Source organism: Strix aluco, chromosome 1, assembly GCF_031877795.1.
Source record: "Strix aluco isolate bStrAlu1 chromosome 1, bStrAlu1.hap1, whole genome shotgun sequence".
NCBI lineage: Eukaryota > Metazoa > Chordata > Aves > Strigiformes > Strigidae > Strix > Strix aluco.
In genome coordinates, this window is record NC_133931.1 from 48,318,447 (window position 1) to 48,345,166 (window position 26,720).

Consider the following 26,720-nt stretch of genomic DNA (forward strand, 5'->3'; position numbering starts at 1 on the left):
AACAGTAGAGTTCTTTATTTTAAGATTACATAAAACCACACAAATACTGCATTAAAAAGTCAGAAATAAGTTCACTCTCTCTAATTGTAGGAAAGAGTGATGACCACTTAAAACTGCACGTTTGCTTAAAAGTAAATATACATTAAAAATAAAGTTTAAGAGATAAATAACCAACAGGTCCACACCAGTGAGTAGTTTGATTTGCTTGAAAGTACTCCTCCACTTAATGTAATGGCCCATCTGTCAAGACACATCCTCTTGAGCATAGCCGTAGCTCCTACTTCTTATGTTTATGTATCAACTCTTACATCCTTCTCAGTAAAATCAAATACATTGAAAACATTTCTAGTCAAAGGCAAAATGTATCAGTGGAAAGCATAATACTGCAGCTGCAGGAAAACTCCAGGAGAGATGGAGACAACCATAAAGCTCTGCAGGTGTATGGGCTTTGCAGCACCATATGACCAGCTAGCTAATTTTACAAGTATGAGGTAAACACAGCACCAATACCTAATGAAAATTATTTCTTTCTACTCTGAGAAAACATGAGGAGTGTATGACAGTTTTTCCTTTATAAAATTCACTTTAAAATGTTTCAAACTGCATACAAATATTTACATGTGCATATATACATAGTGCCAAACAGTGCAGTATCATCTTCTGCTTCTACCACAAACTCCATGAAAAGAAAAGTGTTCAGACTTAAAGGCAGCTGTCTTTTGTCAGAGCTAAGGAAAGCTGCCATTATATGGCACTACACAGGCCACCCGAGCTCTGGTACTGGAGCCAGCAGAACCTCACACACACACCAGGCTACATTTCTGTGCTTGTATCTCTAAGTTCACAGACAGAACTAAAATCACTTTGTTAATTGCACTTGTAAATCAGATCCTACAGATGTCTAAGGGCCATAAACTTTGCTAGCAAAGCCACTGACTGAACCTCTGACTCTAAAGCTAAGTTTTGGCTGTTTCTCATACATTATTAAAGGACTGATTAGAAGTCAGTGAAAAATCTATATGATGCAAATGCTTACTTGTCCATGTCAGCCTAGACCATCACCAAGTCATGGAATTTTTACATCAAGGTACCAAAAAATTGCAGTTCTCAGCTTTTTTCTACTTGCTCTCTTTAACCCCTGTGCTAATATGCAAGTATTGATTGCTTAAGGTACAAATGCTGATAACCTGAAGTTGTGACATCCCTCCAAGAGATCAACACACCACTGCCCTCAGGACGTACACGCTTTGGTGGCCTGGGCTTCTCAGGAAGGAGAGATTTCTTAGCAATTCACCAAGGTGCAGAGATCTGCAGCTGCGGCTCTGGGGGAGCTGCCCTGGCCCACCAGGTAACAGACCGCAAACACACAATGAGAAACTGATGCTCCTTAGGGGGGGACTTCAGCAGATACACTAAACAGCAGTTCAGAAAACTAACTTGTGCTTTGCACACTACTATCCACCACTAGATTTTAGACTTTTTTTCTGCTTTCCCATAATTATGTAGTTGTGGTTATGTGGTATTATTACACTAACTGAATAATAAAAAGCAATTACAAAAATAGCAGACAAGGAAAAAAAAAATGTATTTCCCACATCTTTCCACTTCAAAAGCACGGCTGCCAACGTTACATAATAACAGATTTCCTTACTAGCTTCCTGGTCATAATCCTTATTTATGAGGAGTACTGCAATTGAGTCCTTGTCACTGTGAAAGCTCCAGCAAACTCAGGTCTCAAGAAAAAGCCTGAGGCGAGACACACACGGGCACAACGGTGCTGGACACCACCAGGCCTGCAAGGGGCCAGGCTACGAGCGAGTGTACTGCACCGTGCTGTATTTGGTGACCCTGGAAGACTTGCTCAGTGTGGCGCTGGCAGGAGGTGGCCCCTCTGAGTTGGAGCCCGCCTGGTTAAGCAGGGAGTCTGTGATCAACACATGCTCTTGCCTTCCTGGGCTGGCACCTGCCGCCTGTTCAGCTCTGCTCTGCATCCCAGAGGCTGTCACCACCATGCTGTGCCCCTCTCTCATAGTGGGGAAGCTGAGCGAGCCCTGCTCTGCAGCAGGCACAAGCACCCTCTCCCGCTCCCTCACGACCACGTACTGGGAATCAGGGAGATCTTGAACCATCAGGGCTCCTGGCCCAGCGCTCTCTGACTTCACCGTTCTCTCCGTAACCACCACATTACTTCCATGTGGCAAAGCAGGGATTTCCACCATACCCTGCAAGCTCGACGCAGGTGCCAGCACTCTCTCTGTCACCACTATGTTTTCCTTTAACTGGGGGTCTAGAAAGACAGTGGCCGAGCGGGCAGGAGCCCCCGCAGAATAGGACGTTTCTGTCATGGTGAAATTGGTCTCTGTGTGGGCTGTGGGAAGGGGCCGGACGTCGTGCTGCCCAGAGCGGGATGCAAAGGTTTCTGTGACCACCTCCTTGGACAGGGTGCTTTCTCCTGCGCCACCACCCACGTGCACCGGTGAGGCCGGCTGGAAGCGGCTGCCTGAGGCAAAGGCTTGTTCAGAACTGGAAGCATTTTGCTGATCTAAGAACCCCAACTTTGCATCATTAAGACCGAAACCTGATTCATTCCTGGAGATACCGTCTTTCATATTGATGTGTCTGCCTATGCATATTTCTGCTAGAGTCTTAAATTTGTCTCCTAAATCATCAAGGAAATGGTCATCAAGATCACCCTCAATAAAGCTGCAGCAGCCGATGGAGCCGTGGGGGGAGCCTGACTCTCCCTGGGAATAAACCAGGAGACAGTCATTTGCAGCTTGGGCTTCATCTTCATCCGCAAAAGAGACAGCTTTCTACAGACAGAAAACAAAAGCAAGCAAAAGTTCATTAATGTCAGCTCTAGACTTAAATTTGAAAATCAGGAATGCTTGGTCAAAAAGTTTAAGAAAATTTAACTGAACCACAGAAACTGTCAATCAAGTGAGGGCAGTACCTACAAGTGCTTTTTGATTTTTTGAAGTTAGTCTGAACTTGAGAGTACACACGATGAGAAGAACCATCTGATATTAAATTGAAAACCTTGGGTACTATTACCACCTGCTGCTATTCCTATCAGAAATTATGCCATTTGTGATACTGCTCCATCTTCACAAAGAGATTGCTTTTATTTTGGTTCAGTGAATGAACTTCACCTCTAACTAGGTGTTTGTGGGAGAGTGCCAAAACCATGCCTGAGAGGATCCTAACATTCAAACGCACATTTAATAAGTACATGACGACATGTTATCACATGTCATGGCCCTTTTCACTAGCCTAGCCTGTAGGATCACAGCAAGGAGCCCAACAGCAAATAAATCACAAAGTTAAATGGTTTGGTAAGTATGGCAATGTAGTCCAGCACGTAAGTTTTTAGGCTCTATGCAGGCCACTTTGCAACAAGGAGGACTCACAGGTTCTGTCTACAGTGCTTCCAGGGCCAGCTCAGTCTGAAAGCAGCGTCTGCAATGGAGTTGCTGCCGGTGCTAGCACAAGTATCTGTGTACATGCTTGCACCAGCTCCAGTTCCAGGAGTGAAGACAGCCAAATCCTCTGGGCCTGCTGAACCAGCTTTACCTAATACGGTTGCTGGCTTGTGCTCAGAACCACTTTTCTGCCACATTTGAAGTTCTAGAGTGCTTAGCTCAGGCATCTGTGTAATGTGGTATACATATCCAGACCCAAACTGACTCTGTGTATTTATCTATGTTTGATCCTGGAAGTAGGCACATTACCCGAGACGCTTCTACAAAAATCCACACACATCTGAAACTATTTGGTTTGGTTACTTGTTACCGCACCCCCCACCCCCACCCTCTGCCAATAATCTGAGATATTTTAGCCTCCCAGAAGTTGTAAAGAGTACTGTAGTATGACCTTTACTATAAGTCCTCCTGCAGGACTTCAGCAGGCAGCTATGCTTAAATTATGTCTTAATATTAGGAAGCGCAAAGAGTGGCATAAAAGCAGAATTGCTACTGTTGCATCTGTTCACCCAGAAGACCAGTAGCTAGAGTACTTAGGAGACATGCAAGTATCTTAAGCTCAAATCCTTCCCTGGCCTGAGGTGGTGATTCAAACCTGCACAGCTACTCCCCTACAAAACCCGATCATCAGCCAGCTGTAGGGCGTGAAGATGTTTTGTTTGTACAGGTGATGGACAATCTGTACACACCCTGGCATATGGAAGTGAAACTTTCACTATAAGAAGCTCACCAGCCTAAGGACTAATGATGTGCTACAATGAGTAGGAAGAGCCTATCGGTCAATGGTTAGGTCACCAAAAAAAAAGTCAGAAAGGAGATTGCAACATGTGCCTCATAAGCTTCTGATGAATGGCCCTGTACCCAGGCTGTTGGGCAAATCGACAAGTCCAGCACCGCTTACTTCATCAGCTACTTTGAAAATGTAGACCCACCCAAGACATCTATGGTTTATCTTTCAAAAACCTGCTCCATGGTAAAGTTTGTAGCTGTGACTCATGATGAGTCACAGGTGCCTCCCTACAGGCCAGTTTAATGTGCTTAAATCCCTGAGATTTAGATCCCATAGCCTTTCTCATGGCTTCTTCCTGGGCAAGGGGCTCATTGGTCATTACTGAATATTCTGAATCCCATTCCCAAGTACCTCCCTCAAGAGAAGGGTCTTCTTGTGGGAAACCTTGTAAACACCCAGTGCTATAAAACTGAGAATTGTCATTCTCTAAGTCCTACATGTGAGCCTAATCCAAAAATACTTCATGCCCCCAACATGCACACACTGGCCATGGTATCAGGACTGTTTATACATACATATCTCCTCATCTGTGTTTGTAATAACATGAAAAGCATTTCGCAACGCTAAGTGTAAATATCAAAATACTCTTATTTTTTGGGTCATATGCTTACGTCATTGAAGTAGTCTCTTAAAAATTCTTCATTCATGGCTCCTGCTGCTCCCATTGCACTTCCTGCTCCAGTCACCACTGTCTTGCCTTCTATACCTGCCATGCCTTCAGCCCCTCCAGCTGCCATGGCTCCGTACTCAGCAGCAGAAAGGAGATGCCTTTGCTCTTCCCAGGCTTCCTTGGTAATAGTGTTGTGATGCTCTCTTACATGGGAGGCAGAGCTGCTGCCTGCTGCTGCAGTTTCCTCTCCACTCATTCCTGCTGCTGCTGCCGCTGCTCCTCTCGAGCTCTCCAGTGCACTGGGTGGGATGAAGCTCAGCACCGGCTATATAAATAACACAAATTAGGACGTGACATGAAAGCTGTGCTGTCTAGCACATGGAACTCACCAAACCAGCAGCAGGGCTGGGTGGGACCTGGGAGGGTGCTGTCTTACAACTTGTTTGAATTCGCATGTCTACATGTTGCTGCAAAGAGTAAAAGGCCTCCTGAAATAGGGTGCAGTTTCCACAACTGCGTTCCCAAGGAGGATCATGGAAATGTTTCTATAGATCATTGTCTTGAAACTCAAAGGGTTGGGAGTGAAAGCAGGAAAAAAAAACAACAAACCACCACACCAAAAAAAAAGGCTTGCAAAACTCCAGGAAGCTCAGCTGTTCCAAGAAACTCTGCTCAGCTTTCCTCAGACACAAGGTGGAGGAGTATGCACTGCCTGCTGTCGCTCTGGTGTTGCCTGGCTCTTTCTTCTTTTCTAGCAGTTTAGCTTCCCTGTTAATTGTCTTTTAACAAGAACTTGGTGTGAGCATTGGTCCTAAATCAAAGTCTTTTACCTTACTTCAGTTTCTTTGTCATTGTGCAAAAGCATACCAGTGTCATGCCTTTTTTTGAAAACTGGGTTTTGTAGCATAACAAGAAAGGGCAATCTTCTCTTCGCATTTGCTGTTCCCTCTGCAGATCTGCATTTTTTTTTTTAAATTAAGAATTTCCTCTGTTTAAGAAGGCAAATACACAGGGAAGTAATTCAAAATGCAGCCTGAAACTTTAAACTAGTGAGGAGAAGCTGAGCTTTATAACCCATTCTTCCCCTGCTTCACCATGCTCCCAAAGGGGTGCAGAACATTCCAGGCTTGCGAATGCAAATGCTTCAGTCCTTACAGCATAGATGCTTTCCCCACATTCCCATCTTCTGCTCAGATACCATCAACATTTGCTTGATTGCCTTCCCTTTACTTTGGGATTTTAAAACTACGGTTGGTTTTTCTAGAGCTGCTGGTGGAATTCATCTTCTATACATCCTTCAATGAGCCTCACAGGGTTAATTTTAATTAATGTTCATGGATGGTTAAAATCTGCTGTACAGCTTTGAAACATCAGCCTGTAACATGGAAGAGGTGCCAAGTGCCAAACTGAACACTTTTGTAGAAATCAAAGAGAAATGCTATTAGGGATACATGCCTTTTCCTCAGGAGCTGCTCCTTCACTGTTCCACTGACGCAACATCGCTTCACTGTAGTCTGGTATCGCAGCAAATCCCTTCGCTCCTGAGCCACAGGGACACAGCAGCAGTAACAGTGGAATAACTATGGGTAAACAGAAGTTTGCCATTAATAATATGATTATTAGGGTCAAATGATGCTAACAGCCAGTACCGAAATTTGGCCAGCTCCCATACCGAAATGCATCTCTAATGAGCTAGTGATCAGTATGAGGGCTGATAAAGACTGAAGACAGATTCCCAAATATTCAAGGTATTTCCTAGAAACATATGCCAGGCTAATTTTGGAGAGAGTAAACTGACAATTAACCCACCACGGCCTCAATCCTGCAGATGACTATGCATGTAGCTATACTTCTATCGAAGATCTCATATACCAAACCCAAGCCCTAAATATCACTGTACAACCTCAGCATTTCTAACTCCTGCTGGTCTTTCACTACTAGATAACGACATGGCATCATGTAAATTCCACCTCACCACTCCTATACAGGTCTAGGGCATGGCCTGGGGAACTCAAAACAATCCAGTTTCAGGAGCACAGTGTATTTGTGAGGCATGAACTTTGTTTTGCCACAGCTTGATTGCTACCAAGCAAAAAACTATTTTGAATGCAGACTGGTATACATAGCCATACCATGACTACAAGCATTCTTCTCTTATTTTTGAGCTTCTATTTTGTCTCACCAAAAAGCAGTATCACATGCTGCTCAGAGCAAGGCACCAGACCTGGGTCTGCAGTGAGGGAGAGTGGAGAGAGCACCGCAGTTTGAGTGGGAAGAGTTAAGGTTCACATGGGGATGTGTGGGAACACCAAAAGGATTCCTTACTGCCTCCCCACCTGTTATTTACAGAACCATAAACTAATATTAAAGTTGTGCATACTAATTTTAAAATGCACAGCTTGAAGTCCTTTGAGGGTAAAATGCTGATGTTACCAAAATTAGTTGGGGATTTGCCATGACTTCACACAGACTGGGAGTTTACACAGACTATATCAAGATGATAAAAACTGGGAGCTGGACTGTTTCTTTCCTAATGCATTGAAGACCCTATATGCAGTACTTCTGAGATAATACGAAATAACTACTTACGCAGCAAAAGTAAAAACGCCAAGATGATTAGTGCAACTGCTCCTGGTCCCAGACCCACTGACTTAGCGCCAATAAACTTTTCTTTGCATGCGCCGTCATCCTCACAATTACAGACAGTCAGTTGCAGAGACTGTGCTTGAGCACAGCTGAACCCCTGGAAATCCTGTATTAGGATGGGAACTTCAGTTCTGCCCAGCTTCAGGTTTTGTGGTACCAGCTGTATGCTGGTGCCTGAGGCAAGACAAGAAATGAGTGGAGAGAAAGTTGACTCCTGTAAACTAAGGGAAATAAAACCTTCACAGCCTCCCAACAACCCCCCTCCAGTTAAGTCCAGCCAATGCAATGGAATTAAGTTTAATTAGCTGCTGCTACAGCATATGTGCTCTTATTTTTATCAAGTAATTCATGCTGGTAACAAAGCAGCAGTGCTCACTTGCAGTCTCAGATGATTGTGAAGAGTTTCACACCACCAGAGACTCACCATGGAAGACAGCCCAACTGCCCGTATAGCATTAACCTTCATGTCATTCAGATAGCTAAAGGCTGAATTCACAAAAAACCAGCTTCTGTCTTTAGGAGATTAATCTGTTGTCGGCCACAGGCAGAGACTGGGGAGCTAATACACCACCTGGTCCTGTGGCCGTGTCACATCAAGGACACAACTAAGCAAGAGATGCCCAGATGATGTTCCCAGCTGGGGAACGCTACCTTATTTGGAAAAGCTGCGATCCCTACAAATTACTGATAGTCTGGCTGCAAGTGAGGTGAGGAAAGCTAAGAAGATTCCTTCTTGGTCCAAATCATGGCCATTAGGATGACTCTGCTGATTGTTTTGCAGTGTTATCCTGTAGGATTATGGAGGACAGAATAATGAGTCTGAGAAGAAAAAAAGTGTTTTCTGGTGCCTTCAATCTACCTGAAGCATTTCCTTCAAGCATTTCCCAGGCTTATATGAACAGAAATGTAAGAAGAAAACCCTCATCTCATTCTGAAATGCTCATCAAAATTATTTATGATTTCTGATTTATTTTTGTTCCTACCATGCTGGACAGTCTTAGACGGGTTACACTGTATTTCCCCTTTTCAAGGCCCACTGTGGAGACAGATTGATTTATTTATTTCTAAGTTAGAGCAACTGCAGCCAGTATCACAACCGTATCTCCAAGCTCAGTTTTAACAAAAAGCATCCTCCATGACTGCATGCTTTTTGTGGGAAGACGGGAATGGCTTGATCCCAGCATTACCCATGAAATCCTGGTCACCACATATGGGTCATCAAGCTAGGCAAAGATGGTCCAACTGAGGGAAGGTGACAGGCCCCAGAAAACATGACTGTGCTTTCACAGCCATTAGAGAGAAGGAAGCCAAAGATGAGCGATGTGTCTTTGTGCCTGACTCCATATATATAGGTTTTCAGCCAAACTGTTAGTTTGACTGAAATTAACCAATTACAGCACTAGAACTCTAAAGAACTGAAAGTAATTGAAAATGTACTTCTTACCATTTCTGGATGCAATTATCCATTTTTTTGCTGTCCCTTCTGGCTCATCAATGACAGTAAAGCTGAAGGGATCACTGTTTGGATAGCTATCCAAATCATTAGCCGTAACATCAATGAATTTTGCATCTGAACACACAGTCTGCACAGGGTTCACAATAACTGGGCAGTTATCATTCTCATCTTTAACTTGAATAACGACTGTGCCGGTGACCGTTTTCTTAGGAGAATCTAAGATTTTAAAATATGAAAAGTTAAACTGATTTGAAAAGTGCAAAAATTTAATCTTAAAATAGAAAAACTTAGTATTTTCCAAAACACAAATGTTGCTGAAATAATTTGAAAGAGCTCTCCCTGGAGCTTATAGAAGCAGTATTTCATTCCTAATGCTAATAAACATATTGACGAAGTTCTTCTGAAGGCAAGCTGTTTTAGTATTCTAACCTAAAAAAAAAAAAAGTATTGCCTATGTAGGGTTACACAGTAACATGCAGGTTATTAAAAAAAGAATTCTAATTAGATACACAGGAAGTTCAGGGAGTCTTTCTTGCTTAGCATTCAAGAAAACTTAATACTGAAGTCTGACGATTAGCATACTAATACTGGCAATTTCCACCTTGACAAGGGATGTTCCTATCAGACTTGATCTTTGCAAAATTTTTTGTAAAAGTTCACCTCCATCTAGTCAAAGAAGAGAAATGGGCACCTTGGGAACCCATTCCAAGGTTTTTCCTACTTCAATGAGTTGCCTGTGTCTCTCCTCCAAATATAGAGCCTATGGGAAACGCACTAGATGCCTAACTTTTAGGCAGTTAAAGATAGGGAGGTTTAACCAACTATAGATGTAGAAAGGCAAACTAAACCCTAACCAAACCAACTAGTGTTAAAAGAAAACCCTCTCAACTTACCGGTAGTTACACCCAGCATGGTGATAGTGTAGGTACCATTTACTACATGAGATGATTCGTAATCGAGTTTTTTGGCAAGTCGGATTTCACCTGTGACTGAGTCTATTGTGATCCAGTTTGCTGTATCTCTTCCTTTCACGTATCTGATTAAAGTTGCATATAAAGATGTACACACTTATAATGAGGAAAACAGTCATCAGTGGAAAAAGCAGCTTCACAGTATGTTTACTCTTCATTTAAAGCAGAGACCAAATCCCTAGGTCTGAGGTCTGACACTTCTGCCACTGAAGTTGGTTTCAACTATAAACCTACCCTGAATATTGAAATTGCTTTTCCCTCTAGAGCTAGTATTTAGGTGCTGGGGCATTATAAAAAGTAGACTCAGGGAGTGAGACTGGAGCAGGAGAGGGAGCTGTGCTGCTGGTCATCATCCTCTTCCCCTCCATCCCTGCTCCCAGCAAAAGCTGAGCAGCAGCCACCTGGGAGAGACTAATGACAGGCATGGCAGAGCGGGGTCCACTGTTGGAATGCACCTCTGTTGGTCTGCACCATTTGTAAAAGCCAAGATGGTGGTTCAACAACATTTTAGCTGAAGAGACATGATTCAAAATCTAAACACACACACACACACTCAGACTTAGCTATTTTACACCCTTCCTGTCCAACTACTAAATGTTTCTGCGTATTTATTCTTAATGTTTCTGCAGACGATGAAGTCAGACAAGTAAATCTACTTTCAAAAGCAGACAGGCATGACAAGCAGCATGCAAGCACAGACAACTTGAGCCCAAACACTCATCTCTCACCATATACAACAAAACAAGTAGGATTTTCACATCGCTTATTTTCTGCATAACAGAATATTGAAGATTATAACGATGTTGTTTTACATGTGAATTATGTGTAGTAGAAAACGATTGCCTTTGAAATTATTTCAGTACAATATACACATTTTTAAAGTGAGATGTGATTTCTGACATACTCAGTTATGATGGTTATAAAAAGATTCTTACGTAATGCGCTCTGCTATTTTCCCAGTGTCTTCATCATAGGCTTGATACTGTCCAATAACGTCTCTTATCTGCAGTTTCTCACTTGCTTCAATAATTTTTGTGCCACCAGGAAATACAGGGCCTTCCCGCACATTAATCACACTAATTTTGATTGGAATTGTTTGTGCTTTATAACTGTGTTTAATTGACTTATGGAACTCTGCTTTGTTTGTAACAACAATGCCCAAGTTCAGGTTTTGCATTTTTTCATAATCCAGCTCCTAGAGCAATTAGAAAAAAAATCACTCAGAATTTGACAGAACCTGGTATCTAGACAACATTCATACATTTAATATTTAAATAATAACAGTGCAAAGAACTGTTGGTTAACATGTTAACTCTCAATACATAATGCTTCAAACTCCTTAAAAGTACATAAGGAAGATTACTTTTCTTATTTTTAATGGATGGCATCATAGGTATGTCTTTATATTACTGAATTTAAACTAATTTAAGGTAGGTGCAATGAGTCCTACCCATATATACTGTCTTTACTTTCAATGAATCAGTGCTCAATATTACTTGGCTCTCCCAAATCTATTTTTTAAATCAATTCATTTACTTAATAATGTTTATAAATTTTTTTGCAGTTATCAGTTTTGAGATAAGGAAACCAGAGGGGGGAAAAAAAAAAAGAAAAAAGGTACTTAGGGCATTATGCACCTTCAGTTCTTGTGGACCAAAGGGGAATGAAATTCATAAAATAGAAATTTCCATTTACGGAAAGTATTTTCCTAATTTCAATTTATGGATAGTCATAAAATAAGTCTGTAGCCCATGGCTCATGCAGTAGGTGTTGTTATCTGTGGCCATGGGAAATAAAGAAATTTAAACTCAGATCAGCAAGATCAGCTCAGGAGAGCAAAATATGGGAAAATTTACAGCATATTTATTAGCACTATTGCCCAAATGACAAGGAAAGTTTGGGGACTTCTGCCCCGCTAGATATATTTGAGATCATATAGAATGTAAATGGTAAAGCTGGACAAAATTATTACTTTGCACAGAATTACTGAATACACCAGCAAAGAATATGCCAAAGGAGTGTCCACCATGTAAATTTACAGTTTATATAGTGACTGAATATAAATAACTGTTATGTCAACTCGAAGGGAATAAATTATTCTAATATTTAAAAATGACTTTCTAAAGAAAATACTAACCTTCACAAGAGTCAAAATTCCTTCGTTTGTTTGGGTATCTGTTACTATACGAAAAAAGCCACCTTCGTTGCCAGAAACAAATGAAAAGTTCGCCAGCCAGTTATCAGAAAACTCTTCATCTTTGTCAAAAACTTTTATTCGCATGATTTCCACATTTGCTCTGTTTTCTTCAACACTTCCTTCAAACTGCAATCGAAAAACACCCTTCTTTAAAAAGACGTCATGATTTGCCTTATTTCACCAGTGCAAGAAGGTTTGCACAACCTTGTATTCAGTAACAGGATACTGACAGGTGTAGGAACATGCCAAATATGACAAATGTACTTACTGCACGACTTTCAACCACAGGTAGATTGTCGTTGACATCCAAAATCTTGATTTGTAAAGAACACGTTGCAGCATTCCCACCTAATTCACCACCACGGTCTTTTGCTTCCACCACCAAAGAATAGCTACTTTGTGTCTGCCGTGGTAAGAAAAAAGCATTTAAACCAGGCTAAAAATTTCTCCTTTGCTGTATTATCTCTATTACATTTTGGTAATCCCTCTCGTGGCCAATTGTAATGCCTCTCTAGCTATCAGTAGATCTCACACACAGCTACACCGACAGGCTCTGCTGGAGCAGAGCTGAGGCTTTGAAAAGGATTTGGGACTTTTGCATCTCCTCCACAAAGAATTAGATTGTACTGACATGCAAATGAAAACATTCCAGTGGCCATAAACAGGGACAGGACCTGCACAGATACCTGCAGATCAGGACAGGACTAGAGGCAGAGATGTTGCCCTCAGTCGCGGAGAGGTAACATCCAGATCACCATCTGCTGGCCAGTGAAAATTCATGCAAGCACAGGTAAAGTTGCTGGAAATACGTGGCTTTCAATGCTGCTTCACAGCAGCACCCATCCTAACTCCCCACACTATGATTTGCATAGCAGGCTACAAAAACTTGGATGCAGTCAGCAGCTTTGCTGAAGGTGATCTGGGTTGTCTTTGCCATATGCTCTCTAGCACAGAGAAGTGACCCCTTGTTTCATGTAACTGCTGCCCTGGCTGCATGGGAGGGACAGAAAGCAACAGCCACCGGGCTGGTGCTGCGCTAGAGTGGTGACAGGGGAATATAACCTTGATCCCATCGCCACCACCACCCCCAATCCCTGAAAAACATGTGTCAGTCAGACAAGGCTTTAATCCCAAGGAAGATGAAGAAAGGTAGGTGTTTTTTTACCTCTCTGTCGAGGTTTATTTTTGCTACTCGAACCTCGCCAGTATCCTTATTCATACTGAACGCAGCGCTAGGGCTTTGGGAAACGATCCTGAAAGCAATTTTGGAATTTAGGTTATTTGGTTCATCTGCATCTGTTGCATTTATCCTCATTACAATTGTACCTGGAAAAAGCAAACAAAATACAGTATTTGTTTACACTGCCATGCACTGACAAGTACTTTACTGTAATGTCGAAGGTAAGAAAGAGCATGTTGTCAGATGCACTGCAGATTTCTGATGTTTTTGACTTTATTTATTTAATGAATATTGCTGAAGAAGTGTTCCTAAAATCCAAACAATACATGTTAAAAGTATATCTTTTAGCAAACAAAAAGATTGTATCCACACATCTGTAACTCACAGAATTCACTGCACCAGAATTAAACAGGTTGAATTCTTTTTCAAAAAGTCTGACAGAAAACTAGGTAGAGAAGAAAGTTTTTGAACAACAAGCTACATTTGCTTTGCACATTATTCTACAGGGAGCACTACTAACTCCTCTACCTGAATGTTACTAGAACAATTGCTCTGTATTGATGCCCTCCAACAGCTTCACTCAAAATACATGGCAATCGTCATGGTGCAAACCCGTCATGGCACAGGACTCTCTCCTCTGGGAAAGCATGTAACTCAGCATCCAGTGCCTGAGTCTGAACATTACCTGGAATTCAGGCAAGAAGCAATTACCATATGGCTGCTACTAACGTGAAAGAGAGCTGAGGGAACTCAATACCTCACCCAAGTGGATGGTCAAGAATTTGTTTTTTCAGATTATTGTGACGTCAAAATGGACACAATGTCAGGTATTTATTAGGTCACTTTATTCCATCTTTTCTTGTCTTCTGGGAAATAATTTGTTGCTCTTATGTCTACTGACATCAATAGGAAAACTGCTACTAACTTGTTCTTTGAGGGTTAGGTCACAGCCATATGCGTTTAACAGTGAAGTACCTCTCCAGCCCACAGACAAAGCAGGGCTTTTCATGAGCCTGGCAGAGCGGAGTCCCTCCCAAACAGGCTGGGATTTCTAGGCCAGAAGTTAGACTGCATCTCCTGTGTAAGTCCTGCTGAAGGACGGTGGTTCCTGGATTTGTGGTAGCTTTGACACCAAACCAAAGGTGCCTTAAGAGAAAGTGGTGTTTTCTGTTGCTTTTATATGGATGCTTTCCCTTAGTCACACCACACAGCCCTGAATAAAAACTTCCATTCACATGGGATAGATAACCTGGCCTATGCAAGCAAGAGATTGTATCCTTGTTACTGCAGATATGCTGCAGCAAAATGTATATTCACTTGTGCCTTTGCACATGTTGGGAAAAGCTAAATGAAAAAACAGTTCTAAATTATGTTACCTGTTTCACTTAATTCTTCAATTGAACCAACAAAAACTTCATGTGAAAACACTGGAAAATTGTCATTTATATCCACAATTTTAATTGGGAGGTCTATTGGCTCTTCCAGTTTTGCTCCAGTCTTATCTAGTGCATGACCTCTGAGCTGAAATAATACAGACAGAAACATTAAGCAAATCTAATGAGTGACTGTAATATATATAAATACATATGCAAAATAGAAATATACAGAAATATGTAAAATATAAATAATGAAATCAAGCATTACATAAGCATATATAATATCCCTATAAATATAAGCATGTATACACACACAAATATCCAGGAAGACTAAAACTAACTAAAGCAAACACATTTGAACAAAATAAATTAAAAAATAGATAGAGGGCACCTACAAAAAAAAGTTACTATTCAACTTACAAGCAGCATTGGAGTCTTTTCTCTGTCAACCCTTCCTGTTATGTTCAGGTCTCCAGTCTTTCCATTGATAACAAATAATCCATAAGGGGGTTCTGTTACTCCTTGACCAGATATAGTATAAGTTACCACTATCCCTGTATCTTCAAGATCAGAATGTATCTAGCAGGAATATAACAGATTAAATAGCATTTAGTAAATAAAACCGCATTTAAAAATGCAACAAAAATATTTTTGCTATTTTTGTAATGAACAAACAAATATAAACATTAAACACATTTCCCTGCACTCCAAGTGTGGAGATGTTGAGATGAATGTAGGAATAGCTGCATGTTTTATCTGAGGATCTGGTGCAGTTTGATGAGGAACATGATGGGCACTGCAACAGCTGGGAACTGTGGAGTGGAGAGGTCTGTGGGAGAAGAAAATTGGGACTGCTTGGACAAAGAGAGTGGAATAGGATACAAGTGCAAGGAAAGGCCGGAAGACCACTGTGATACGGTGAAAAGCTGGAGTGAGGGAAGGAGGGGGAAACTGGCTGATCAGACAGATGGGGGCAAATAAAACGTGGAGAAAGACCAAGGGGAAAAAAAAAAAAAAAAGACAGTCTGGAACAATGAGTTGAGCAGGTATTGAAGTTATGTGAGCAAAGCCTGAAAATAAAATATGACAACTTTTTAAAGGAGTTTAGACCTAAGCTAGCGAGTGTGACCAGGACTGAGGAAGTGATAGGGTGGAGGAAGAAAGTTCAAACCTGGAGAGGAACAGGGAGAAGCAACATAGACTAGAGATTATACCCTTCCTCTGCTGTCAGCAAATCTGAAAGATCTGGAAAAGCACCTGTGCACTGTGCCAGCACCACCATCAAGGGGCAGCCCAAGCAGAGGGCAAAAGCCTGCTACCATCTGCAGGCACTTTATATGCCGAAGTGACAGGTATGGTGAATTCAGGTTTCAACACTGGTGCTGACCCAAATGTGTATCACTCTTGCACAAAAGATTGCACAAAAGATAACACCTCAGTTATTTTTAGCTCTATTTCCTAAAAATTAGGCATATATAATCATGCTCCATGTACACCATTCTGCTCAATCACCACCAGCAGTTTTAGGATCCACTTGCTAAGTTCAACCACAGCTGAGTAGGGGTGGTGGAGTGAAAAAACTCAGATATTGCATTTCCAAAAGTTTTCATAAAACTGGTGGCTGGGAAAAGATGAGAGACTTAGCCAAATCAGGCTGCAAGAGTAACTCATCTGCTGAAGGAAGGAAACAGAAGGAAATGTATCAGTCTTCAACTGACATTCAATAGTCCTTTAAAATTAAAGAAATATTTGTGCCTGTGTTTAGTGCAGCCACACTCTTATTTTACATTTTCATCTCCTGTTTTAAATGTGTTCTATATTTATCTCTTTTCAGGCTTACTCTAGCAATTGGATTCTTATAGGAATTGTCCTCCTCTTCCCGTATGAAAGCTGGAGGAACTGTCCATTCTCGCTTCTGTCTGACTAGGCTGTTGGGATGAGACAACAAGCCACTCCTGCCATTTTGAGTAAAAACCTGTGAAAAAATAAGGTTGAATGTCAGCATTACATTTAGCCATTTCAGATGAATGCTTTATTGCTGCTGTAGCCCAGACTTCAAAATAGCTTTTGCTCTTTCAATAGCTAGTAACTTCAAAATCACGGAGCAGCATTAGCCTTCAGAGCCACAATCTAAGAGCTATATGCTCCTCAAATTGTTTGAAGAGGAAAACTACACTAGCCTTTTCATCAAGACAGAATTAGGTAAGACAGGCTTTAAATACATCAGCAAGTTCCCATGACCAGGGGTTGGTGAAAATACACCTTTTCTGGAAGATTTAAGTGCTTGTCATCAGATGTGGGAAGAAGTTTGGCACTAAGGCTGTACTGAATCACCATTTCTGCCTTATTACTGTTTACCATCCCACCAATACTGCCTCGTACTCATCCTTCTCTCTGAAACAGAATATATGACACAGCAGGCCTCTATTCAACCCCTCCACTGTGTGTTATCCTTGCTCAACTACCCCTCATTCTCACTCTGCATGACACCCTTCATCCCTCTGTCCATCTTAGTCCCTACTGCGTCTGTTGGCTTCCAGATTAACATCTGGAAATGTTTCCAGTTAACATGTTCCATAAAATAGCAGCTGATTTCATTTACAGAGAGTTAAAAAGAGATATCTACAAAGTTAATATTTTAGGGGAAACTTCTCAAAGCTGAACACCACTCAGTTTGATGGATGTAGGAATCTATTCACATTTCGGCTTTCATTTCATCATTCATTACACAGCTTTCACATTTCAGAAAATGGTAAAAGTCAAGATATTTATCAACTGAATTAAGGCATGCCTTTGACACTTTACTCAGAGAACCCTTCTTCAGGCATTGATAAAGAAAAGCAGTTTTCCATTATTTCCTACCTTCACATAGAGTCCATTTCCATAATTCAAACAGATCTGCAATGGAAGTTATGATAATCATTATTAATTCTATGGCACTTTAGCAGTACTGAAACTTAACTGACATGACCTCCCTCATAAGAACAGCAAATCCCAAAGGAAGAGGGCATCTGACCTCTAACAATTAATATTTACTATTTACCCATAATAGCTTCTGAAAAATTCACTCATAGCCATTCACATTAAAAACATACACTATAATCATATAATTATTAAGTTTTGCACTCTCCTCCCAGCAGGAAAATGATAATAATTAATAGCAGGAAACAGATAATAAGAAATTAACTTTTTTTTCAATAAATGCAGACGTTATAGTAATTTTTAAACAACTATTTTTTAGTGCTGGATAATGCTTCGCTATTCCAAAACAATGGCAATTTGCCATTGATTGAAGTGTTGGTTGCCGGCAGCACTCTGGAAAAGCTCCCTCTTCTGGGCAAATCATGGATTATACAGGCTGTGGTGGGTTACCAACCACATCAGAGAACAAAACAGATTAAATAACGTTTTAAAGCAAGGACTAACTAAAACATCTGCTGAAGCATACACGACAGAAGCAGCTCTTTACTTAGCTTCTTGCTGAGAGGATGAACGGCATATATACATACATCCCTTACTTAAACAAGGCAGAGACATGTGTGTCAGCAAGCAAATCATGTTTGCTCTGACAAAAATTTCCATGCCAACATTCAGTATTGGGACTGGCCATCTCTTCGTGCACCAGGATAGCCCAGGACAGCTATGAATGTCCTTAAAACACCTCAGTGAGGTGCCTCATCCTAGCTGGAAGGAACTGGAGCCTCAACCAAATTACCCGGTGTTTACATCCACTCTGCACACACCAAAGACTCCGCAAGTAACAAAACCCCTCAAACAGTGCAAAAACTGTAGGCATTGGGAAACAACAACAGCAAAGGTTATTACAACATGTGAAACCAACAAACAGAGCTTTTGAGCTTTGCATAGGTAGAGAATACTGTCATTGTTCTCAGCACTACTACATCTACATACATTTTGCATTTTAGGTGATTTTTTTTTTTTTTTTTTTAATACTAATGCCTAAGGCAAAGCAGGCTCAGAAAAGGTGATTTCCTCCTGAAATAAGTCAGTATTCTCTTTGACTGGTTTCTAGACTGGTGACTGGGCTCTCCCTATTCATCCCTCTGACTCAGCCTTAATTGCTGCATTGATGACAGCTTTTTTTTTTTTTAAAGATGTTATCTCTTTCCCACACAATGCAGCAATGCAGTGGACAGTGTTGAGCAACGTAGCAGACTGCTGTTTTGACTTGCACGACAAAACTGTTTTTCAAATGGCAATTTTCCCACTGTATATATTCTGAAGACAAAAATCAGCAAGCACCAAGTTCCCTAATGGATATGCATTGAGGGCTACACGATATTACCACCTTAGGCTGCTTTAATGAATATTCTTAAACTTATTTGTTTTTATTAGAGATATGGATTTTTACAATTTATTTTTATTCTTAATGAGATTGTACCAGCAAGAGTGACAGGAGGATTCTGGTTTATAGTCAAGGTTTTCCAACAGAAGCTGCAACTCTTTTGGAAGGTGAGTAGTTGTGAAGATCTCATAGCGAACATCCTTGTTTGTTCTTACTGGTAAACTGAAGGGAAAAGTGTTTCTGTCTCAATACTGAATGGAGACAAAAGGCACAAGGTGAAAAGCTTCCTTGTACTGGAAACCTGAGAACCGCAGTATAAACAAAAGTGTCTGAAGTTCAAGAATAAGCCGGTCTTCCACTGAGATGCATATCAAGAAAGCGAAGAAAATCCCATTAGTCATTATAAACAGAAAGTCTTTCAATTAAGATAACTAAAAGTAAAAATCAATTTGTTTGCAAATGCCTCAAAGCAGCCTGAAAACATCCTGGTTTATTGCTAAAACAGTAAAAAATAATTTGATTTTGTACTTTTCAATTTGTAGTCCAGAGGCAGTCTCATAAGGGACTTTAAAACACCAATAAAAGGTGTTTAAGAATGGCAATTTTATTTATGAGATGCATAAATACATTTGGAACAAATATATAAAGAGATCCTGCAGTTTTACTGGAAATTTTTAAAGGATCCAAAAATCTAAAAAGGGGAAAAGCACTTTACAATGAAATTTTCTTCAAGAAGTATCCAACAGGTGTTGAATTCTGAATTTCCCCCGTTTTTTAAAAATATCCTAGAACTGCCTTCTATTAAGCAGCTTAGTAAGAGTTGGAAAGCCCTATCTGTCATTTGATATAGATCATAGCCTTGGCACAAAAAAATAGGCATCTACTGATGACATCTGTTGATGACACAGAGCTAAGAAGGCATTGTCAGAAGACAACTGGATGGTTACAGAAAACAACGTGGAAAACCTGAGGCTTGAAGTAATAGAAATGGAATGAAATACTACAAGAAAGCAGCAGGAGTAGGTGTGAGGGCAGTGGAAGGAAGGGAGTGACTGCCATGTATAGGAAGTGTAAGGCTGCTCTTGCCGAAATCCATGTCCATACATAGTCAGGAAGTGACTAAAGGACAGATTTTGAATACACAGCTTAGTTTTACACTGTAAAGATGAAGACTGAGTAAGCAAGAAGGTACATGTCTGTGTTTGCTACACTATGAAACAGTAAGTGCTAGAAACATGGTCTTTCGTGTATGCTGTGTGTCAGAAGATTTGGAACTCATACCTCCTGTGAGTCAGTTTGGTGTGATGGGCAAGTAAAGATGTTCCACATTTAGAGAAGCAGACTGAAGGGACCATCCAAGATTATTTACTAGTCCATCTCCTGGCCCTGGGGCAGGATGAACTACACCTAAGTGCTTCCTGGCAACTGTTTAACCTGTTCTTAAATAAGAGTGATGGAGGTCCCACAGCCTCGCTGGCTAACCTGAGGTGATGCCTAAATAGTCTTACAGATGGAAAGCCTTTAATAATTTTTATCCTCATTTTATTGTCCTAAATATTAGCTCTTTGCAAGTTGATCATATTGCTGTTTGGATGAGATTCAGATAAAGCCACACAAATTTACATGTCTAAATGAACGCTAAGTGCCTAAACTTCTGTTATACTCAACAGAAATATAGCAAATACAGACAAGGATATCAGAGAGCAGTTCAATTTGCCCCAAAGCCAGTCCACATCTGCTGTTTCTCTCTGGACTCCACTGACTGTAGCTATGTCTACTTTGTAAGCTCAATACAAGATCTGTAAAGCAAAGCAGTTGCTACTGAGAACCCAAGATTACACAACCCATGTCTTGTGGTTGTTACTTCAGACTAGAATTAGCCTGATCCCAGAGACCAAACACCCATGAGCAGATGGATGCATCTCCCAACGCAGTTTTACCCAGGAGGGATCAGATTTGCTTTGAAAGCACAATTTGATCCAACCATGTAGGTGCCTTCTGCATCCACTGCATCTCCATTTACCATAACAGAAGCTCACAGAACCACAGAATCGTCTAGGTTGGAAAAGACCTTGACAATCATCCAGTCCAACCATTAACCTAACATTGACAGTTCCCAACTACACCATATCCCTCAGTGCTATGTCGACCCTACTCTTAAACACCTCCAGGGATGGGGACTCCACCACCTCCCTGGGCAGCCCATTCCAACGCCTAACAACCTGTTCTGTAAAGAAATGCTTCCTAATATCCAGTCTAAACCTTCCCTGGTGCAACTTGAGGCCATTACCTCTTGTCCTATCGCTTGTTACTTGGTTAAAGAGACTCATCCCCAGCTCTCTGCAACCTCCTTTCAGGTAGCTGTAGAGGGCGATGAGGTCTCCCCTCAGCCTCCTCTTCTCCAGACTAAACAACCCCAGTTCCCTCAGCCGCTCCTCGTACGACATGTGCTCCAGACCCTTCACCAGCTTCGTTGCTCTTCTCTGGACACGCTCGAGTAATTCAATGTCCTTTTTGTAGTGAGGGGCCCAAAACTGAACACAGTAATCGAGGTGCGGCCTCACCAGTGCTGAGTACAGGGGTAAGATCCCTTCCCTGTCCCTGCTGGCCATGCTATTGCTGCTGCAAGCCAGGATATCATTGGCCTTCTTGGCCACCTGGGCACACTGCTGGCTCATGTTCAGCCGGCTGTCAGTCAACACCCCCAGGTCCCTCTCTGACTGGCAGCTCCCCAGCCACTCCTCCCCAAGCCTGTAGCGCTGCTGGGGGTTGTTGTGGCTGAAGTGCAGCACCCGGCACTTGGCCTTATTGGAGTTCCTCCAGTTGGCCTTAGCCCATCGCTCCAGCCTGTCCAGATCTCTCTGCAGAGCCTCCCTACCCTTGAGCAGATCAACACTCCCACCCAACTTGGTGTCATCTGCAAACTTACTGAGGGTGCACTCGATCCCCTCGTCTAGATCATCAATACAAAACTCAAACAGCTATACTGAGATGTCTTAATCTCAAACCGAACCTCTGTCTTTGCCATGTTGATAATGCTCTCATTGAACAGTGTAATTCCCTTTTCTTCACAATTACCCTTCATATACCTGAAAACTTATCATGAATCTTGTCCACTTTATTTTCTCAGTTCACAGTTCTTTAAATTCACTTCAAGAATCATAAAACAGGACTTCCTGAATTTAGACTGTACTTTTTTGCTTTCCTCCAGTCACTCCTGACTGGATTCACTTTATCCTGAAGGCTGGTGTCCAAAACAAAACACTTGAGTTCAATAGGATGAATAAAATACTAGATCTTATATATTTCTCACCTGCTTTTGTATCTCAAAATAGTGCTGTTTTTTTCCCCCCTTTCTGGAACAATATGAAGTTGTTCAATCAATGCACACATGCTCGTAAAGATTTTTACCATGTTTCAACATGTTACTGGCAACAGAAGCTAGGCTGCGTTGAATTATCTCACCTTTGCTCTTTCCAAAACTAAGCATCATGTTCGGTGGGTTTTTTTTAATTTAACTTGTTTCTATGAATTTTGAAAAGTAATTGCTAGTGGCTTTGACATTACAATAGTGATCTAACATATTCTGGACTGAATTTCATTATATCCGGCCTGAGTCTAACATCTCAAACACCAAGGAAGTACAATTTGAAAAGACGTTCAGAGAAAAAAAAAGTTGTGCTACTCGCGTAGTAAGATCCACATATCTGTCAACTCTTCTTTCACCCAAATGTAGGAAGTGTCCTAAGATTTCCTCTCTTGAAGACGTGATGTCCACCCCCTTCAGAAATGACAGAGAAACCTCCTAGTCTAATAATCCTTGATAGTCGTGCCCGCCCTGCAGGCACACGGCTCTGGGTGTGTGAGCTGGACACACGCCAAGCCAAGCCCAACCCTATGGGTGCACTACTGTCTGGCACGCCCAGACATCCCTGGAAAAAGAGTTGGAGGACAGGGGACATGTGGAAAGCTGTAGTGACCTCTGCAAGGGGCACGATACAGCCCCCAGGCAGGCAGGCAGAGAGCACAGGTGACCAAGAGATACTTCCAGAAAGAAAAGTGACAGGAACAACTTAACAGTTTTTGATGCTTCTAAGGTAGAAGACGCTTTGGGAAGACACTATTTTTAGACTGGCTTTGGTTTTCAGTAGTTTGTTAAGGTTTTTAAGTTATCAGTGCCATCTTTGCATGTCATAAGATATAAATGATCCTCATCTGATGCTCTCAAACAAGCAACTAGACTTTCCTCCACGTGAATGTCTTTGTCCAGATTAGGGAAAAAAATCCAAAACAAAACCCAAACAAACAAAAAAGGCAAAACCCAACAGTGCCTGCCTCTCTCTCTCCTGACATCAATCAACTAAGGCAGTTTTATTTGCTAATATTCTATCCGACAACGAGGCACTTCAGGCACCAAACTGACTTCACTCTTAAAATACTGTACCCTGTCCCAGATTTAGCTGAGAGGATGACGGAGATGGAGAAAAATAGTTTTCCTCTTTTCTTCAGGCAAAACCAACAGCATCCTGAGCCAGTGCAAGCCCACCAAAACAGATGACAGCGTGGCTTCAGGTATTACAGAAAGAATAACTGAAAACTTTTGTACCAGTGGCACTCTGTACGCTTCCCATTGCTCTTTTGGGCAAAATCAGGGTTAAACATTTTCCAACCAAACCCTAACTCCCAGCTTGCTGCAAAGAACATGGTTAACCCTTGCTGGCTAACTTGTGGCCAACCACAAGTCTACAACAAAGTTATCAGGCAACGGGTCTCCTGCTAACAAGTCTGATTTCACAGGATTTCGAGCTCAGGCAGCAAGGTCCTGACCTACAGCACCTGCCCGCCTGTCCGTGCAACAAGCTGTTACTGAACCTTGGCAGCTCCTTGGCGCAGCCCATGGTCTGGCCTCCACCCTCGCCTTTGTCTGAGCAGAGGCAGCATGAATTCCACAGGCATTCTGCCAGACTGGAAAGGTGAAGAGATAAAGAACAGTGCCGCAGATATGAAGGGCAGCTTCCTGTAAAACATCTAGAAACAGCTAGAAAGCATCAGTCCTAATCAAACAAATTGGGCGTTTTGGCCTCAGTTTGTTATGAAATACTCCTTGCTTTTAGCCTGAAAAGGTATTTTGTAGGATGGAAGGTCTAAAGGCTGATGGTTAAAAAAGAGGGAGGGCAGGGAAGGAGAAAGCCTGAAGTGGCTTGGATTGTTAAGGATTTGGCATAATTTCTCTAAGGCAACGAAGGCTTCCATTAAATCATACTTTATGGTCCATTTTCCCTTCTGACACTACTCCTTCAAAAAGGTAATGCAGTTTATTAATACAAGTAATAAGCTCAACGTGAGGACGGCAACAGCATGAACTCTTTACTGCGTCCGTTCCTCCCGGCGCCGCAAAATAACCCCACCCATTCGAGGTACCGCTCTTACCGGGTATTTCTACCTCTACCTGCTTTCGGGCAGCAAACAGCGATAACTTTTATCTACTTCCCAAAGCAGGGGAGAAAACCCGTTCCCAGCCGCAAGCAGCCGGCGGCGGGAGGGCTGCCAAGCCCCGAGGGGACGAGCCCTCTCCCCCGCGGCCACACACCGGCCCCCCGCGGCGCCAGGGCCAGGCGGGGCGGCCGCCGCTCTCAGCTCAGCGCCCGCGGGGCGCACCCGCCTCTCGCACAGCTCCGCGCAACACCCCGCGACAAACCCGCGCCTGCCCCCCCCGCCCCCCGCCGCGGCCAGGCGCGCCCCGTCTGGGCCCGGACTCACCAGCAGCGCCAGCAGCCGCGCCACCGCGGCGGGGCCCCGCGACATGGCTGCAGCCATCGCCTCCTCCGCGCTCTGCCCGGGACGGGGTCACCTCCCCGGGCCGCCCGCCAGGGGAAATGGAGGCGGCCCTGTCGAGGTGGGCACAAGTAGCCGCGGGTGGGTGGAGTGTGCCGGGCGGGGAGCCGCGCCACGCCACACCGCGCCGCGCCGGGAGGGGGCAGGTGGCGCCCGGCCCCGCCCCGCCCGGCCCGTCCCGTCCCGTCCCGTCCCGTCCCGCCCTCGGGGCGCCCGGGCCCGGCCCCGGCCGCCGCCCCGCCGCGGGAGCCCGCGGAGGCTGCTGAAGGCCGCGGTCGCCATTTCCCTCGGGCTTTCAAAGTTTGTTTTTTATTTCCCCCTCTCCCATCCGCCAGTAAAAGCGAGCTGGAGCGTGTAGGAGGCACGCAAAGCAACTGTGACAACAAAGCGATAAATTAAAGAGTAATTGATGGGGGGGGGGGGGAATACAGTCTCCTGGGAAAATAAAATTGTGTTATTTTAGCATAACCTTCCCTGTAATCTTCTTTTTAATATGCTCCGAGACATATCCTTCCTATTCTTATCTGGCAGAGATCTTTCCTGGATACACCTGTTTAATTGATGCTTACGAAGACATAACTGATTCTTCATGATGGCGAAACAATTAAATATACTTCCTGTACATCCTCTTTTCTTTGAGGCACTTACCTAATTAATCTTTCTAAGATCACACTCCATTGTCGTACATAATTTCTGAAGCGGCTGGTTACGGTCTCACGTGTGATACTATTAGGGCTTGGTGAGGGAACCAGCCTTAAGGGAGTCTTTCCAATTACATTATGTTCCCTTATTACTGTTGTAACAGTTTGCGATAAATAATTTCAAATTGCATGTGACGTCAGTTGCAACAATTATAATTTACATGGGGATCACAAGGAAAATAGTTTTACCTCGCAATTTATGCTGAAGTTAGGTATATCTATTTGTATTATTTACTTAGAACACCACAATTTACTGTTTGCTGATACCCTTGCATTAATATTATTTTCTTAATTTAAAAGAAAAGACAGAAACAAACCACTATTACACGACATGCACAGTATTAAGGGTTTCGTTGTCTTTCCTGGTTCTGTCACTGAGTCACTGCACTTTGTAACCGAACAGAAATGTGTACGTTTGCACAAGAGTACACTCTGAGATCCTCTGAGGATCTTCTTCAGGGTCTCAAGGGCAGGGATGTCGCTTGGTACGGGTTTAACAGCCAATGTAGTTAGTGCAGGTAATGTTAGTAAAAGTAAAGTGTTGTAAATTATCTTTTAGTAATTCCTGTTTGAGATAAATGAGGCAGAGCATGTCTCAGAGAGGCTTCCTTTTACACTACTTTTAATTTGGTGATTTAGAAGTAGATTATGATTCTAGCTGCATATTACGTTTCCTAGCCTGATAGTTAAGCATAACTTGAAAGTACTTCTTTACATCAAAAGGCTGCAAGAGAAGAACCTTGATTTGCGACTTTCTTCTTAGTCTGGAAGTTAGCTCCCTGGAATTCTGAAAATGTTTTTGGTTGCCTATCCAATGGACTGTTAACGAGGTGTTAGTAAATATTGACAATGATTTGCCATTTTTTTAATGCTGATATGATAGAGTAAAAAGCTAATTTAATTTCCTTTGCAAAATCCTTAGTGCTGATTTCCCTTTGAAGTTACCTATGTGTTTATGGGAGGAATGACTAGAATCATCTCTTCTTCACAGAGCTCAGTTGCCACAGAGAGACAAGCTGTTCTGCAAATTATTTTGCTAGAACTTAGACATCTGTTCTTATGTTGCTTATAACATGGGTCAGCTACATGTCCTGCACATCCTACAAGACCCTCAGTCATCATAAAAAAGTTTGGGGCTTTTTTTTACTTGTTTAATCGATCAAAGCAGGG

General features: G+C 42.3%; 1 protein-coding gene across 1 annotated transcript; it reads right to left on the reverse strand.

The window, feature by feature from the left end:
- LOC141933182 (desmoglein-2-like) lies at positions 1 to 24,937 on the reverse strand. The gene is made up of 15 exons (XM_074847608.1): positions 24,775 to 24,937; positions 17,571 to 17,606; positions 16,549 to 16,683; positions 15,129 to 15,287; positions 14,709 to 14,853; positions 13,318 to 13,478; positions 12,421 to 12,555; positions 12,093 to 12,278; positions 10,891 to 11,150; positions 9,878 to 10,020; positions 8,973 to 9,200; positions 7,472 to 7,702; positions 6,338 to 6,462; positions 4,884 to 5,207; positions 1 to 2,813 (listed from the first exon to the last, which is right to left on the reverse strand). The coding sequence occupies exons 1-15, from the start codon at positions 24,829 to 24,831 to the stop codon at positions 1,809 to 1,811; spliced, it is 3,330 nt and encodes a 1,109-aa protein (XP_074703709.1). The 5' UTR covers positions 24,832 to 24,937; the 3' UTR covers positions 1 to 1,808.
- Positions 24,938 to 26,720: the final 1,783 nt, after the last annotated feature.

Excerpts from the sequence above, each read along its gene's own strand:
- LOC141933182 (XM_074847608.1), bottom strand. The coding sequence starts at position 24,831 with ATGGCTGCAGCCATGTCGCGGGGCCCCGCCGCGGTGGCGCGGCTGCTG. Across the intron at positions 12,556-13,317 it reads AAATAAACCTCGACAGAGAG|ACACAAAGTAGCTATTCTTT; the intron begins GTAAAAAAACAC and ends TTACCACGGCAG. Across the intron at positions 12,279-12,420 it reads CTGTGGTTGAAAGTCGTGCA|TTTGAAGGAAGTGTTGAAGA; the intron begins GTAAGTACATTT and ends TTTCGATTGCAG.